This window comes from Antechinus flavipes, chromosome X (genome assembly GCF_016432865.1).
Source record: "Antechinus flavipes isolate AdamAnt ecotype Samford, QLD, Australia chromosome X, AdamAnt_v2, whole genome shotgun sequence".
In the NCBI taxonomy this organism is placed as follows: Eukaryota; Metazoa; Chordata; class Mammalia; order Dasyuromorphia; family Dasyuridae; genus Antechinus; species Antechinus flavipes.
Genome location: NC_067404.1, coordinates 7,339,137 through 7,356,201, shown reverse-complemented (window position 1 = coordinate 7,356,201; position 17,065 = coordinate 7,339,137). Strand labels below are relative to the sequence as shown.

The 17,065-nt window shown below is 42.9% G+C and overlaps 1 protein-coding gene across 2 annotated transcripts in view; it reads left to right on the top strand.

Moving 5' to 3' along the window:
* GAB3 (GRB2 associated binding protein 3) overlaps positions 1-17,065 on the top strand; it is a 164,894-nt gene that overhangs the window by 92,746 nt on the left and 55,083 nt on the right. For both annotated transcript variants that reach the window (XM_051967747.1, XM_051967746.1), the window contains exon 2: positions 16,307-16,610. In XM_051967747.1, coding sequence (XP_051823707.1) covers positions 16,307-16,610 — 304 coding nt within the window. The remainder of the gene's footprint in view (positions 1-16,306; positions 16,611-17,065) is intronic.

The following is a 17,065-nucleotide window of genomic DNA, read 5'->3' as shown; positions in this document are numbered from 1 at the left end:
AATAAAGTCAGATCTAAGCAATTGGAAAAATATTAAGTGCTCTTGGATAGGTCGAGCGAATATAATAAAGATGACAATATTACCTAAACTAATCTATTTATTTAGTGCTATACCAATCAGACGCCCAAGAAACTATTTTAATGACCTAGCAAAAGTAATTCATCTGGAAGAACAAAAGGTCAGGACTTTCAAGGGAACTAATGAAAAAAAAATCAAATGAAGGTGATCTAGCTGTATCTGATCTAAAACTATATTATAAAGCAGTAGTCACTAAAACTATTTGGTATTGGCTAAGAAATAGACTAGTTGATCAGTGGAATAGGTTAGGTTCACAGGACAAAATAGTCAATAACTATAGCAATCTAATGTTTGGCAAACCCAAAGACCCCAGCTTTTGGGATAAGTATTCACTATTTGATAAAAACTGCTGGGAAAACTGGAAACTAGTATGGCAGAAACTAGGCATTGATACACACTTAGCACTGTACACCAAGATAAGGTCAAAATGGGTTCATGATCTAGGCATAAAGAATGAGATGATAAATAAATTAGAAGAACATACCTCTCAGAATAGAAGAGTTTACCTCTCAGACCTGTGGAGGAGGAAGGGATTTGTGACCAAAGAAGAACTAGCAATCATTATTGATCACAAAATAGAAAATTTTGATTATATTAAGTTAAAAAGCTTTTGTACAAATAAAACTAATGCGGACAGGATTAGAAGGGAAGCAATAAACTGGGAAAACATTTTTACAGCCAAAGGTCTGATAAAAGCCTCATTTCCCAAATATAGAGAGAATTGACTTTAATTTATAAGAAATCAAGCCATTCTCCAATTGATAAATGGTCAAAGGATATAAACAGGCAATTTTCAGATAAAGAAATTGAAACTATTTCTATTCATATGAAAAGGTGTTCCAAATCATCATTGATCAGATAAATGCAAATTAAGACAACTCTGAGATACCACTACACACCTGTCAGATCGGATAAGATGACAGGAAAAGATGATGAATGTTGGAGGGGATGTGGGAAAACTGGAACACTGAGGCATTGTTGGTGGAACTGTGAAAGGATCCGACCATTCTGGACAGCAATTTGAAACCGTGCTCAAAAGCTATCAAACTGTGCATACCCTTTGTTCGGCAGTGTTACTACTGGGCTTATACCCCAAAGAGATTGTAAAGAAGGGAAAGAGACCTGTATGTGCCAAAATGTTTGTGGCAGCCCTGTTTGTAGTGGCTAGAAACTGGAAAATGAATGGATGCCCATCCATTGGAGAATGGCTGGGTAAATTGTGGTATATGAATGAGATGGAATATTATTGTTCTGTAAGAAATGACCAACAGGATTGACTACAGAGACTTGAAAAGACTTACATGAACTGATGCTGTGAAGTGAGCAGAACCAGGAGATCATTATATACTTATACTACATGATAATCAATCCTGATGGAAGTGGCTCTCTTCAACAATGAGAGGATCCAAATCAGTTCCAATTGATCAGTAATGAACAGAACCATCTACACCCAGAAAAAAAACACTGGGAAATGAGTGTGGACCACAACATAGCACTTCTACTCTCTGTTATTGTTTGCTTGCATTTTTGTTTTTCTTCCCAGGTTAATTTTACCTTCTTTCTAAATCTGATTTTTCTTGTGTTTACAAGAGAACTGTATAAATATGTATACGTATATTGTATTTAACATATTTAACATGTGTGGGACTACCTGCCATCTAGGGGAGGGGGTGGGGAGAAGGAGGGGAAAAGTTGGAACAGAAGTTTTTGCAAGGGTCAGTGTTGAAAAATTACCCATGCATATGTTTTGTAATTAAAAAGCTATAACAATAATAATAATAATAAGACACCAAAGCAGTCTGGACTCTTGCCAAAACAATTTGCTCGCCCACTTTCATGATTTGGCTGTAGTTTACTCAGTTTTCTTCAGCTTGGCTTTTGGACTTTGGCCATGGCAGGGATTCCCTGGTTCCAGATTGTTGCCCCTGACAAAATATTTCTGGCTTGATTTCAGTCATCCTGGCAGATACTTAGGAGAATCCCGTCAGATGCCACCTGCTTTCGTCTGTCCTTTCTTCACTCCTTCCCGACACCGCTACTACCATGCTGCTATAACCCAGCATGTACCCAAGCCAGGGGCAGGAGGGAAAGGGCGAAAGGAGACCCGTTTTGTTTGTTGCCTCGTGCCTGGAGAGAGCTGGGACTCCTACCCGGTAGAGACAACACTTAAGTACAGTGCTTCATAGTTGCTAGAAAGGACTCATGGAGGTCAGATTCTAGCTAGATTTTTTTTTTGTTTTTTTCTTTCTTTTTCAAAATTTTCAATAATATTTTGTTTTTTCAAATACATGCAAAGATAGTTTTCAATATTCATTTTTGTAAGATTTCATGCTCCAAATTTTTTCTCCCTTCCTCCCTTATCTCTTCCCTTCTCAAGACGGCAAGCATTCTGATACAGGTATACACGTGCAGTCATATTAAACATTTCTATGTTTGTCATGTTGTATAAGAAAGAAAAAGCTAACAAACAAAAAGAGAGGTGAAAATACTGTTCTTTCATCCACATTCAGTCTTCATAGTTGTCTCTCTGGATGCGTTTGGCTACTAGGTAGATTTTTTTTTTTTAGGAAAAACCTATAGGGAAATGAGCTCTTGGCAGGGAGGAGAGAGAAAGACTTGGAATGTTCGACTGGAGCCATCTGAGTCTTAGCCATGTGAGGAAGTTGGCCCCGATAATGTTCCTGATCTTTGGGGCTGGAAATTCTAGAAAGTGCTGAGAGAGGACTTTCCTTCCTAGGCAGCTAGGTAGTGCTGGCTAGTCCAGGGCTTCTCAAACTTTTTCCACGTATGACTCCTTTTTGCCCAAGAAATCTTTACATGATTCTAGGTATATAGATATAGAAAATAAGGATATGAACCAAACATTTACTAATGACGAGTCCTAATTTTGCAATCCTCACTTTAAGTTATGAGACCTCATGTGGGTTCGTGACCCACAGTTTTAAGAGGCTGGGGGCTAGAGCACTGGGCCTAGAGTCTGGAAAACCTGACTTCCAATCCAGCCAGACTTCAAATACAAAGGCATGGAATGGATAGTACGTAGTGATGGAGCTCTCCCATTGGGATCAAGGTAACTCAGTCCAACCAAGACAGAAGATCCTGGCTCCTAACCAAAGGGAATCTCCCTGCAGACTCTTGTGTAGCAAGCCGAGAATGAGGACATGATGGGGACCTCTCAAGCTTTCTCAGTCTTATTCTCCCTTCAGCAATCTAAAGGGAGCCTGGGAGCTATAACCCCCCCGCACAAAGTCTGAAGACACTCAGCATCTTGACAAAAGCTCACGGATGACTTGAAACTTGAACAGAACTTGAAGACTGAAGAGCTCTCCTCTCTCCTGCTTTCATCTTTATTTCCACCAGTAAGGAGAAAGTGTCAGTTCCACTGGAGTTTGATGAGGAGGATGAAGATATGGGTGAGGAGGAGGAAGAGGTTGAAGATGAGGAGGAGGAAACAGAGGATAAGGAGGAGGAAGATGAGGAGGAGGAAGATGAGGAGGAGGAAGGTATGAATGGGGAGGAAGAAGAGGATAAGGATGGGGCTGAGAAGAAGAAAGATGAGGAGGAGAAGAAAAAAGAAGAGGAGGTGGTAGAGGAGGAGGAGGAAGAGGAGGAGAGACCACTAAGCTAAAGATAAGGAGTCTTGGGTTTAAGTTCTGCCCACAGTTCTGCAGCTGACTTGCTATGTGATTTTGTGACCTTTACCTGCTTCATCTGCAAAGGAGGGGGTTGTCCTGGATGATCCCTTTCAAGCTGGAAAATTGTGCACTTTTATTTTATATCTTCCATGTTCCATGCTAACTTCATTGCAGTTGATGTCTCTGGAATTTAAGAGCTGGGTTTATCTAAGGGCAGAGAGCATCGTAATTCAAGAGCTTTCCAAAAAGCAGTAACGAGGGAAGCAAGTTTCCTTCTAAATGCAGACTTGTGCTTCCAGAGCAAAGGTATCGAGGTGGGTTATCCCATGTACTTTTAGCCCAATAACTGAGATTCACCAGTCCTTGCCTGCCCCTCCCCCTGTCAGCTAACGGAGGGCTGTCTTTGGTTGGGGAGCCCAGAGCTGGTTTCACATTTGTGAGCCATGTCTATCTGCTTAAACATTTCTCCGTCCGCCTCTCTCACACAGAGCTGTAAATCTGACACATGACTAGACACTATTTTACATCTACAGCTTTTCAAATTGCTTTGTCACATCCCTGTGACTTCTTTGGGCAAAGATGAGCTCAAAGTGTCACATGGCTAGGCCAGCCCCCTTCTCAGGTCTCTGCTTGCCTAGGCTTCTCCTGGCTCCGGGCTGTACTTTAGGGGGCTGTTTGGGGGGCTAAAGACAAGTGACAAGGGAGAGTCCAAATCGTTCTCTGAAGAACCCCGGGCTTTCCCAAGTAACCCAGACTTTTGCCGAGGAGACATGGTGACGGCTGGCAGACCTACTTGGCAAAGCCGTTTGTGTCGTTGCTGTGTTCCGGCCGATGGGGACGCCCCGGCTTATGGGTCCATGCCGTGGATGGTCTGGCTTCTTGTTGGTTTAGAAGTGGCCCCAGAACGCCCCCGATGACGCAGGAGACATAGGCAGCTGCGTGTTGGTCTGCCTATGGTGCCCCTGCCTATTCTGGGTTGGATAAAACCGGGGACCCACAGAAAAGCAGGGCTCTCCTGATGGAGGCAGGCAGCACAGTGGTGGTGCCACAAAGACTGAGGTCTGGCATTGACCACAGACTGTCCACACGGAGCTGGGTGAGCCACGACCTCAGGAATTTTCCTCCCTCGGGAATTGTGTGTGCCAGTGAAATCCCTGTTCTGGCTCCTATCCACAGGGGATAGTTAAGCTGCCTTTCACAAGTGGAGAAGAAACCCCAAGGTCACAATAGCTATTGCTTCTAGTTATTCTCACACACAGTGTAGCTCAGATCATTAAGTTGTTTTTCTGTTTGTCTTTGCCTTTTTTTTTTTTTTCTGGAGGCAATGGGGATAAGTGACTTGCCCAGGGCCACACAGCCAGGAAGTATTAAGTGTCTGAGGCCGGATTTGAACTCAGGTCCTCCTGACTTCAGGACCAGTGCTCTATCCTCCGTGCCACCTCAGCTGCACCCAAGTCACTAAGTTTTTTAAGAGTCTTCTGGGTCCAGCAACGTGAGGGCAGACAATGGCAGGTTCATTGTTAAGTGCCCAGAAGCCAAAGGCTATAGAACGACTCCTTTAGCTGCAGGCCAGGAGGCAGAGCCTTTGGCAAGGTTATTGAGATCAAAAGGAGCTGTAGCAAGGAGCCCCTCCCTGACTCATCCAGAGCCAGTCAGACCCCCAGGTGAGGTGGGCCTTCTCCCCAAGGTTGCCTCGCCTTTTTCCACTCTGGATCCGAGCTGAACGGCAGCCTCGGTTCCTTGTTCTTCAGATTTGGGCTGCGATTTTCGCCAGCACCCCTTCAGGACGTGGACACAAATGGGATCGGGAGAGCAGCCTCTCCCTGACCAGCGAGAGGACACCATGGGGGAGTCACTAGACATTTGCTTTCAGAGTTGCTCATGAGGGCCAAGCAAGCAAGATCCTGAACTAAGGTGAACAGAGAAGCCGGGGCTTGCTGCAGAAAGCCCAACTTCCTCTGGGGATGGCGGGGTGACGGGCGACGCCGAGTGCCAATGTGCCCGAAACATTTCCTGGTCTCTGACGGAGCAACTACATCAGTCTGGAGAAATGCTTGAAATAAGCACCAGGGAAACGGCGTGGGTTAAATTCCCGCTCAGCTCAATGTTGGCTTTCCTTTAAGGAAACATCTGCATTGCTGAGAAATCAAGAGACTGTGTTTATTGCGTTGCTCTGCTCTAGGAACCTTATCAGACAAAGGAGATGAGTCTGGCAAGGGTTCTTAATGAACCTTTTTTGGTTACCAGTGATTACATCTTCCTTTTCCAAGTTCTCCGAACCCACCTATTTAATATGCTCTAACTTGGCTCTGGCTCCATGGTCAGCTTATGGGCCTAGACTTTCCAGTCTCCACCCTTTTCCCCTCTGAAAAGTGGGATGCTTCTTGCTCATTTCTAGAACCAGAGCTGATGGGGGGAAGCTCCAGAGAAGCAGAATTGTGCTCATTCCCAGGAGAAAGTTCCTAACCAGGAATGGAGAGGGAGGCCCAACACCCCCAGTTTCCCACTGTTGGAGGCCATTGAGCAGAGGCCGCGGAGACGGGCCCTTGGGAGGGTTTTGGAGAATGGAATTCTCACAGTGGATGCCTCACCAAAACTTCCTATGGGGTTAGGGGTTCCAGAAGCTTCCTGACAGCTCTTTCACAGTCCCGTGCCCCACAGTCTCTCTTGGCGCCCTGTAATGGGATGGATTTGAATATGATGATATGACTTTATCAGAAGCCACTGAGAGTATTCTTCTGATAGTTTCTCCTCTATCTTGGGCTTCTGAAGGTATAGGAAAAAGGGGATAGAAAGCCACAGTAGTTTGAGTGGGAGGGAGGGTGAGTTCTGTCTGTCTTCCATTTCAATTGCATGTCATCTTTTGGAGAGCAAGGATGATTTCCTTTTTGGTTTTGTGTCCCCGGTCCCTGGAACACAGTAGGAACTTAATAGACGTTTGTGAGCTTGAATTAAATAGAAGAGGTGTCTGGTGCTGGAGAAATGTATTTCCTTTTTCCCTTCATCATGTTGTGTGGATGGTGTTGGGGTGTGTGTGGGGGGAAGGTGTTAGTGTGGGTATGTGTAGATGTGGGTGTCGGTTGGTGTGGAGTGGGGGGTGGTATGAGTGTTGGTATGGGTATGGGTGTGGATGTCGATCGGTATGTGCGGTGAGGAGGTGTAGATGTGGGTGTTTGTATTGTTCTTTGCCAGGGTCCAGGGCTTTACTTTAGGAGAGCTGGGCCGTATCTGAGAACAGATACCCTTTCAGGCTCCCACTACTCTCTGGGTACTTAAAGGAAAGTTTCTGAAGTGGAGTGGCTGCTGAGTGGAAGTCAAGAATGAGTTCTGGCCTCGGGTGGGCCTTTGTCTAGGCCTCTGAGCTTCCTGCTGCTGAAGTGCCAGCAGTCTCGGCCGATTGAAAGAAGAGCTGGAGGGAAAAACAGAGCTTGCCAGATGCCCTCCAATGCTAGTGAATATTCAATGCCAAGCATGGGGCCCGGCCCAGAGGGAGTTACAGAGACATTGCATAGGCACTGCATCCAGAAGAAGCATGGCAGGTAATTTTACAACTATAGTAGCACTAAAGTTACTTTACAAGCATAGCAACACTAAAGAAGAGATTGAAAAGACAAAATTTAAAGGGATTATTAATTCCATTCTTGGTCTCAGTGCCAGTATGTAGAATGGGAAGCCAAATAGTTTGCTTTAAGAGTGGTCTTTAGGAGATCTTAAAAGAGGGAAAGGGACCCGTATGTGCCAAAATGTTTGTGGCAGCCCTGTTTGTAGTGGCTAGAAACTGGAAAATGAATGGCTGCCCATCCACTGGAGAATGGCTGGGTAAATTGTGGTATATGAATGTTATGGAATATTATTGTTCTGTAAGGAATGACCAGCAGGAGGATTTCAGAAAGGCCTGGAGAGACTTACATGAACTGATGCTGAGTGAAATGAGCAGAACCAGGAAATCATCGTACATGGCAACAACAAGACTATACAATGATCAATTCTGATGGACATAGCTCTCTTCAATCATGAGATGCACCAAATCAGTTCCACTTGTTTAGTGACAAAGAGAGCCATCTACACCCAGAGAGAGGACCGTGGGAACAGAGTGTGGAACAGAGCATAGCATTCTCACCCTCTCTGTTGTTGTTTGCTTGCATTTTGTTTTCTTTCTCAGCTTTTCTTCTTCTTCCTTCTTGATCTGATTTTTCTTGCACAACCAGATAACTGTATAAACATGTACATATATTGGATCTAACATGTATTTCAATATATTTAACATGTATTGAACTACCTGCCAGCTAGGGGAGGGGGTGGGGGGAAGAAGGGAAAAATTTGCAACAAAAGGTTACATAGGAGTCAATGTTGGAAAAATTTACCCATGCATATGCTCTGTAAATAAAAAGCTTTAATTAAAAAAAAGTGGTCTTTAGTCTTTCCAACAATGTGATGACTGATGCCAGTTCCAATGATCTTGTGACAAAGAGAGCCATCTATACCCATCTTTGGGAGTCATCTGTAAATGATAAATTATCAAATGAGTTGAGAAGGAATTAATTCAAGAGGTTGGGGCAAGAGCAGTGGGGAAGTGGGCTCGTTGTGTTGTGATTGAGAGCTGGACAGAGCTGGAGCTCCAGTCACAGCCTTCAGAGACTCCTTGGCCTCTGCTGCCTCCTGACCATTCCATCTCCTCTGGCAGAGCAGCTGCAAAAACTGCCCAACAACAAGAGGAGTGACCACCGACCGACTGTCTACAAGCCTCAACAATTCCCAGCTGGAACTCCAGCTGAAGTGCAGATGAAGGCAACAGGAATGGCAGAGATGGGAAAGGGAATGGGGGAAAATAGGGATCCGGAGCACATTCCCTCCTCATCCTCCATCCACTTGGAGAAGATCCTTTTGGGTGCCCAGCACGAATCAGGATAGAGTAGTTCCAGAAGCAGTTCTCACTGTGACGGTTTCCCCCCCACAAGAAGCTGATGTGGACCTACACACGAGCAGAGACCATGGCTCTGTCTAAAGGAGAAAAAGAAGTGAAGCTTTACAGGAAAGTGGATACTGAGTATGGGACCAGTCCATTCAGCCCCCAAGGAATCGCACTGCCAGCGTGTTGAACATAACACCTCTCTAAGTATTCAGCAGACAGGGTGCTGCAGGCTCTGAAGAAAGGAAAACCTGAGTTCAAATGTGACCTCGGACTTTGTTAATGCTTATTAGCCGTGTGACTCTGGGTAGGTCACTTAACCTCAACTGCCTTGCCAAAAATTTCAAAAGACAGAGAGAATGGTTTTTAAGTCTGAGGAATTCAAGATATAAAAAAGGGAGCATTCTCTGTACAGAATTTCATAGTGTTCCTTCCATTGCTCTTCATCTCTCACGTTTTGCCTCTGGGACTAGGTATCTATATTGGAACATGACCAGGTTCCCCATCTGCCAGTTTCTAGTGAGGGACAGAAAAGCCCTGCACTTGTGTATGGGTACCCTGGGAAGCCCTGGGGAGCACTATTCCCGTGCAACAGCACAGTGTTTGCATTTAAGCCCCTTCTCAGCACGCCTCAGTCCTGACCTTCTTTACAGCTCCTCTTCAGATTCAATGTTTTATTCAAACTCTCGATGGGACAGCGAGATGGAGTCCAGACAATCTGAGTTCAAACGTGGCCTTAGACACTTAACACTCGCTAGCTGTGTGACTTTAGTCAAGTCATTTAACCCCAATTGACCTTTGCCAGAAAAAGAAACAAACTCTTGGGAAGCATTTTCATGAGCTCATTCCCTTTCTGGCCTTGTAAGACACTTTTCTCACATTATCTAGAAGTTTGCAGTCTTTTTTTTGAATTTTCTTTTTTTTTTTATTCAAAGTGTTGTTTTCAACACAAACGCTGCCAGCAAGTGATTTTTTTTCCAGTGCCCTGTTTGTTCTCTCCTTTTCGGTACCACCTGCGCTAAGGCCGTAACATTCCCATGGAAATATTGACTGCTTTAGGCCAATGACCATCACTCTTTTAAAAAAGAAAGCAGGTTAGCAAATAGCCTGTCAAACCTTGATTTTTTCAAGACAAAGACAAGCTCTCATAATCTCACAACTTAGAGTTATAACAAAAACAAGAAAAAGAAACACAAGAAAAGTAGTCTGGGGCAATAGAAAATGTATTGAAAACCAGCTTTGGAGTCATTTTTTCGCCTCCCAGCGTTGACTGGCACGTTGGAAATGTGCAGGAGGCGCGCTGCACACATAAATGATGGAGACGAAACAGGGGAAGCCCTGAAGTACAGCTAGTGTGTTATCAGAATGCAGAACCCTTTCTTCTGAGAAGGTCGCAGACTAGACCAGAGAAGAAACATGGAGCTGAGGACTTTGGATGTTGGGAGTTTTCCTGCTCCGTGTGAATTTTTTTCATTTTTCATCTCTTTCCTGAAAGGATTCTTTTCCTTCTCTCTCCTCCCTTTCATCCCTCACCCCCACAAAAGAGAAGCTCTTTAAAAAAGAGGCTCTTGAATGAGTTTGAATTTGTTGGGTGCATTGACAGACTTCTTGTTATTGAAATTTCCATTTCTTCTGGAGCCTTTTAAAAGACATCCTTGGGCCTCTAGAGCTATTCCAAACATGTAAGCTGCTCTGTAGAATGTCCTGGGGTAGGGGAGCAATTGACCAAGCCCTGAAATGATGTTCCTTTTGGTCTTCTTCCAGAGCTCTCACTTTTATTTTATTGTGTAGTCTTCCTCAGGGCAACGCCAGGGACCTCGAACAGACTGAATTCTTCATCTGGGGAACACAGTCTCTCCTTCAGTGCAAAATATGAGGCTTTAGTACCAAATTGTAAGGGAGCACCGGGATTTCAATGGCCTCAAGTAGATTTTATTAGATTTCAGTACATGTAGCAGAACATTTTGATATTGCTTAGAGAACCATTGTTAATTTGAAAATTGGCAATTTGCTTATTTAATTAGTGTATTAGGTTGATGTGAGTAAAATACTGAGATAACCAGCTTGGCCAATTTGCAGGAACTCTTTCATCAAACTGTTTTTTTTCTGCATCACATTTTCTAAAGTGGATGTGTTAGGGCAGAAATGAACAAATAGTCTATACACAGAATTCAATTTTTAACTGACTTGTTTGTATTAGTAAAACTGGCTATGACAAGGACGGAATAACTCCTTGAGTATGTTTAAATTTGTTTTCTCCTACCAAGTGAGGACGCATTGTAGGGTATAAGCCAGGGCCAAAATAAAAGCAACTATTAATTCTAAGATAAAAAAAGAACTTAGGGCTAGTGTGGCTTTCCAGAGTACCTCTGAAGACCACTTAAGGGGGAGCCTTGGCCAGATACCCTTGGCCAGATCTCCTTTCTTCATCACCCCCACACCCCTTCTCTCTGTCTGTCTGTTTCCCCCCTTTCTCCCTGCCTCTCTCTCTCTCCTCTCTCTCTCTCACCAGAGGAGAAGCTTGCAAGCTTTGAAGGGTCTGTAGGATTTTGTGCCTCTTATCTTCCCATCAGTGTCCTACCAACATTCCCAGATCATTTGATGATAATCTTTAGATGAAGAGGCAAAGACTGGTGGATGCAGAGTTGCCATGCTTAAATATATCTTCTTGAGTACCCCATGAATAGGAGAAAAAGACTTCCAGCAACCTTAAGTTGTGCTCTTTAAATTGGAGCCGACCTTCCCCTGAACTCCATAAGAATTTGAGAGGGAGTGTGTCACAGACTCTTGTGAGGATGTTCTGTGCCATCTGTTATTATTATGCCATCTTGTGTACAGTAATAATCTCTTTTCTAAAAATTAAGGTTAACTAAATTGTTTCTCAACTAATCATTTTGGAAAGAAGCATACCAGAGAGGGCCTGAACTATTGGCCCAAGAGGAACCTTAGAACCCTGAAGGCAACGTGTAGCCAGCCAAGTTCTGGGGATTTGGCTCAAGGATTGAGAGATAGGATAAGGACGTTCTTAGTTTACATAGACCACAGCTAGCAGTGTAGTTTTTTCAAAGTCCTCTATTTCATTAAATATCCATTTCCCCCTGAAGGATCTTACTCAGTTTTGACGGATACTTTACTTTTCATTCTAATCCTAGCTCATTTGCCTTCTGTGATATCATATTCCATACCCTCCACTCCTTTAATGTGGAAGCCGCTAAGTCTTGTGTGATCCTAACTGTGGCTCCACATTTGAATTGTTTCTTGCTGACTGCTTGAAGTATTTTTTCTTTGACTTGGGAGCTCTGGAATTTGGCTATACTATCTATTCCTGGGATCTCTTTGAGGAGATGATTTGTGAATTCTTTCCATTTTTATTTTACCCACTGAATCTAAGATCTAAGGGCAATTTTCCTTGATAATTTTTGAAAGGTGATGTCTAGGTTCTTTCTTTGATCATAGCTTTCTGATAGTCTTAATTCTTAAATTATGCATCCTCAATCTATTTCCCTGGTCAGTTGTTTTTCCAATGAGGTATTTCACATTTTCTTCTAATTTTTCATTCTTTTCACTTTGTTTTTTATTGTTTTACGGAGCCATTAGCTTCTACTTGCCCAAGTCTAATTTTTAAGGAATTATTTTGTTTGGTGAGATTTTCTACCTCTTTTCCCATTTGGCCAATTCTGGTTTTTAAGTAGTTCTTTTCTTCAGTAAATTTTTGTGTCACTTTACCATTTCTGTTTCTTAAGGTATTACTTTCTTCAGTATTTTTGTTTTTCTTTTACAAAGTTGTAAGTTCTTTCATATTTTTCTTACATCAGCTTCATTTCTTTCCCCAATTTTTCCTCTACCATTCTTGATTCTTTCTTTCATGCATCCAGGACTTCTTGTTGGGCTTGGTTCCAATGAGCATTTTTCTTTGAGGTTTTTGGTGTAACTATTTTCACATTGTTGTGTTCTTTCGAATTTGTGCCTTGGTCTTCCCTGCTATGGTAGTAGCTATTTATGGTCAAGTTCCTTTTTTGTTTGCTCATTTTTCCAGTCTAGTTTTTTTTTTAACCTTTAAATAACTTTTTATTGACAGAACCCATGCCAGGGTAATTTTTTACAGCATTATCCCTTGCACTCACTTCTGTTCCAATTTTTCCCCTCCCTCCCTCCATCCCCTCCCCCAGACGGCAAGTAGTCCTTTACATGTTGAATAGGTTACAGTATATCCTAGATACAATATATGTTTGCAGAACCGAACAGTTCTCTTGTTGCACAGGGAGAATTGGATTCAGAAGGTAAAAATAACCCGGGAAGAAAAACAAAAATGCAAGCAGCTTATATTCATTTCCCACTGTTCTTTCTTTGGGTGTAGCTGCTTCTGTCCATCTTTGATCAATTAAGGCTCTCTTTATCGAAGAGATCCACTTCCATCAGAATACATCCTCAAACAGTATCATTGTTGAGGTATATAATGATTTCCTGGTTCTGCTCATTTCACTCAGCATCAGTTCATGTAAGTCTCGCCAGTCCTCTCTGTATTCATCCCGCTGGTCATTCCTTACAGAACAATAATATTCCATAATGTTCATATACCACAATTTACTCAACCATTCTCCAGTGGATGGGCATCCATTCATTTTCCAGCTTCTACCACTACAAACAGGGCTGCCACAAACATTTTGGCACATACAGGTCCCTTTCCCTTCTTTATGATCTCTTTGGGATATAAGCCCAGTAGAAACGCTGCTGGATCAAAGGGTATGCACAGTTTGATAACTTTTTGAGCGTAGTTCCAAATTGCTCTCCAGAATGGCTGCATGTGTTCACAATTCCACCAACAATGGATCAGTGTCCCCGTTTTCCCACATCCCCTCCAACATTCCACATTATCTTTCCCTGTCACTCTAGCCAATCTGACAGGTGTGTAGTGGTATCTCAGAGTTGTCTTAATTTGCATTTCTCTGATTAATAATGATTTGGAGCATATTTTCATATGTCTATAAATAGTTTAAAATTTCTTCGTCTGAGAATTGTCTGTTTGTATCCTTTGACCATTTATTAATTGGAGAATGGTTTGATTTCTTAATTTATAAGAATTCTCTATATATTTTGGAAATGAGACCTTTATTCCAGCTTAGTTTTTGACTTTGAACTTTATGTTAAGGTTGAGCTCTGCTTCCCTTGGGGGGTAGGAAGGCACATGCCAAGCTTCAGGATTGTTTGTGCTGCTGTTTATCAGAGCTAGTTGTAGGGTCTGCAAGTTTTTGGTGTTTCCAAAGTGGTATGATCCTGGAAGAGGTATGGCTACTTTTCTTCTGATCTACATTCTGGTTATTATGGAGAAAGGTCCCTGGTTCCTCTTGGTACTTTGGTACTGTGACCAGGGCTCCTGCTCCCTTGTGACTGACCACCAGCATTCCTTTTTACCCTGGAACTGTGATTCACAACTGCGTAGGGGCAATAGAGTTTCCAACCAGCACCATTTATATTCAGTGCCAGCAAATGATCCCCTGTACTCTCTTTCTGAATAGTTGTCCAACCCCGTTTCCATTTCTGGGCTGAGAACTCCCCAAGTTGCTGCTACTGCTGCAGTTGCTATTGTAGGATCTGGATAGGCTTCTACTCTGGTGTCACAAATCTCTCTTGCTGACTTGCTAAGTTTTCTTAGGCCGGAAAAATGTCTCACGCTGACCTTTTGTTGTCTCTACCACTGCAAAATTTGATTTGAAATGTTAAAGTTGTTTGGAAGGGAATGTTGAGAGTGTTCAGTTGAGTTTCTGCCTTCATCTTCCATCTTGGCTCCACTTTCTTAGAAATATAGCTTCTTAAAATGAAGAAAACTATGCATTTTCTAGATGATTTAAAATAAAATTATAAAACAGCTAAAAATAACTTAAAATTTATAAATTAAAAATTAAGGAACACTGTAGTCATACAGAGTTTAAGAGTTAAAACAGTTTTTTTTTTCATGAATAATCCTTAACTGATATCAATTTAGTCTTAATTAAAGCTTGGTCTTATTTCCAGATTTAGTTAATCAATCTCCATTCTAGCTCACCTTATCTTGGGATCCAGTCTCTGAAGCACAAAGATAATATGTCTCTCTTCTTTTTTTTCCAGCTGCTAGTGACAATCTCCTCTAATAAATGATTTTTGAATGTCTTAAACTGAAGTTTCTTGGGACTTTTGTTGTCTTTCTGTCTGTGTGTTTATCTGTCTATCTATCATCTATCTATTCATCCATCTCTCTCTCACATCTAATTACCTATTAGCTGTCATCTATCCATCCATTTTTCTACCATCTATCTATCTTTTATCTATCATCTGTCTACCATCCATTCATCTCTTGTTCTCTCATGTATCTACCTATTATCTACCTACCTGTTTACCTACCTATCTATTCTATCTGTCTTATCTCACTTTCTTCCTGTTAGCACAAGGAAAAAATTAGCCAGAAAGAGAAAACCAGTGTTGAATCCTTTGAGAAATAGTACATAAGAAAGGGGCCCACATGTGCAAAAATGTTTGTGGCAGCCCTTTTTGTAGTGGCAAGAAACTGGAAACTGAATGGATGCCCATCGGTTGGAGAATGGCTAAGTTATGGTGTATGAATGTTGTGGAATATGATTGTTCTATATGAAATGATCAGCAAGAGGATTTCAGAGAGGCCTGGAGAGACTTACATGAACTGATGCTGAGTGAAATGAGCAGGACCAGGAGATTGTTGTACGTGGCAACAAGACTGTACAATGATCAATTCTGATGACCATGGCTCTCTTTGGCAATGAGATGATTCAAAGCAGTTCTAATGGTCTTGTGATGAAGAGAGCCATGTACACCCAGAGAGAGTGGGAACTGAGTATGGACCACAACACAGCATTCTCATTTTATTTGTTGTTGTTTGCTTGCATTTTGTTTTCCTTGTCATTTTTTCCCCTTTTTGATCTGATTTTTCTTTTGCAGCAAGATTATTGTATAAATATGTCTTCATATATTGGATTACTCGGCATCTAAAGGGGGGGAATGGTGGGAAGAAGGGGAAAATTTGGACCACAAGGTTTTGTAAGGGTCATTGTTGAAAAATTGTCTGTGTATATGTTTTGTAAATAAGAAGCTTTAATTTAAAAAAGAGAGAGAGAATTAACACACGAGTCTTTATCCACCCTGATCGGCAAGTGCCTGGCAGTCAGGATTTTTTCACAATGACTATCTCTTCCAGAATAACATATCTTAAAACAGAACTTTGAAACAGAAAACTTCATGACACCTTAATGACAGCTAAAGTGGTTTGTTGGCAAAGCCTCAAAGTATACAGGAATGTGAGCTGGCCCTGTATCCCCTTAGACTCCCTGACCTGTGGGCAGCAGACTTCGGCTTTGGGATGGGGGTCTCTAGCCTTCCCTGCCAAACTTTCTAAGCCATTTTTGTTCTCTCAAGTCTACTGAGAAGTATCTCTTTAGGTCAGTTCTAGTTCCAGATCCTTATCTCAGGGAGTTAGATCAGAATATATCCAGGGTACCCCCAAATCCAGGGGATTTACTTTCATGAGCTTTCTGGAGAAAGCTCCAAGACCGGTCCGCTCCTCAGACAATGAGAAAGCTGGGCACGGTGAGCTGTCGGTGCTCCCCGTGTACTCATCGCATTGAAGAATTGAACTCAACACTCACAGTCTAATTTGTGTTGAACTCTCTCCCTTCAGGCTTGGCGGAAGCGCTGGTTTGTGTTGCGGCATGGCCGGATGAGCGGGAATCCTGATGTTCTGGAGTACTATCGCAGTGATCACTCCAAGAAGCCTATTCGAGTGATTGACCTGAGTGAGGGGGAGGTGCGCAAGTATGCAGGGCCAGACTTCATTCGAAGGGAGTTTCAGAATGACTTCGTGTTTGTTGTCAAGACCATCTACCGCACTTTCTACCTGGTGGCCAAGACGGAAGAGGAAATGCATATTTGGGTGCACAATATCAGCCAGATTTGTAACTTTGCACACGGGACCAACAACACAGGTGGGCACATGTTCAAGACCTGGCATTATGGTCTGAAGTGAAAGAGAGCTGAGTGGGGGGAGGGAGCTCTTCTTATGGCCTGTTACTCCATCCTTAGGAGATGGTTTTCTAAGTCATCCGTACATTGTCATCGAGGTCATGCCCTGGGAAGAGGATGCCTTAGACGGGCTATGCTGGAGAGGGAGGTTTGTCAGGAGAGCAGGAAGTCACAAGTGACCACCTGGGTGTTCCCTAGGACCTCCTGCTGTGGGGGTGAAAAAGCTGGAGGGCAGAGGAGCCCTTGGCTAAGAGGGGAAGATGAGGATGGAGGTGCTGCAGGAGGTGGAGGGTGGACAGTGGGGGATAGAGGTCCCACAGGAGTGCTTGAATAGCCTTTGTCAATGGTGTCAGAAGTGCCATTTAAGAAGAGCCGAGAATTCTGGGGTGGAGGAACACATTTACATCTGCCTGACACG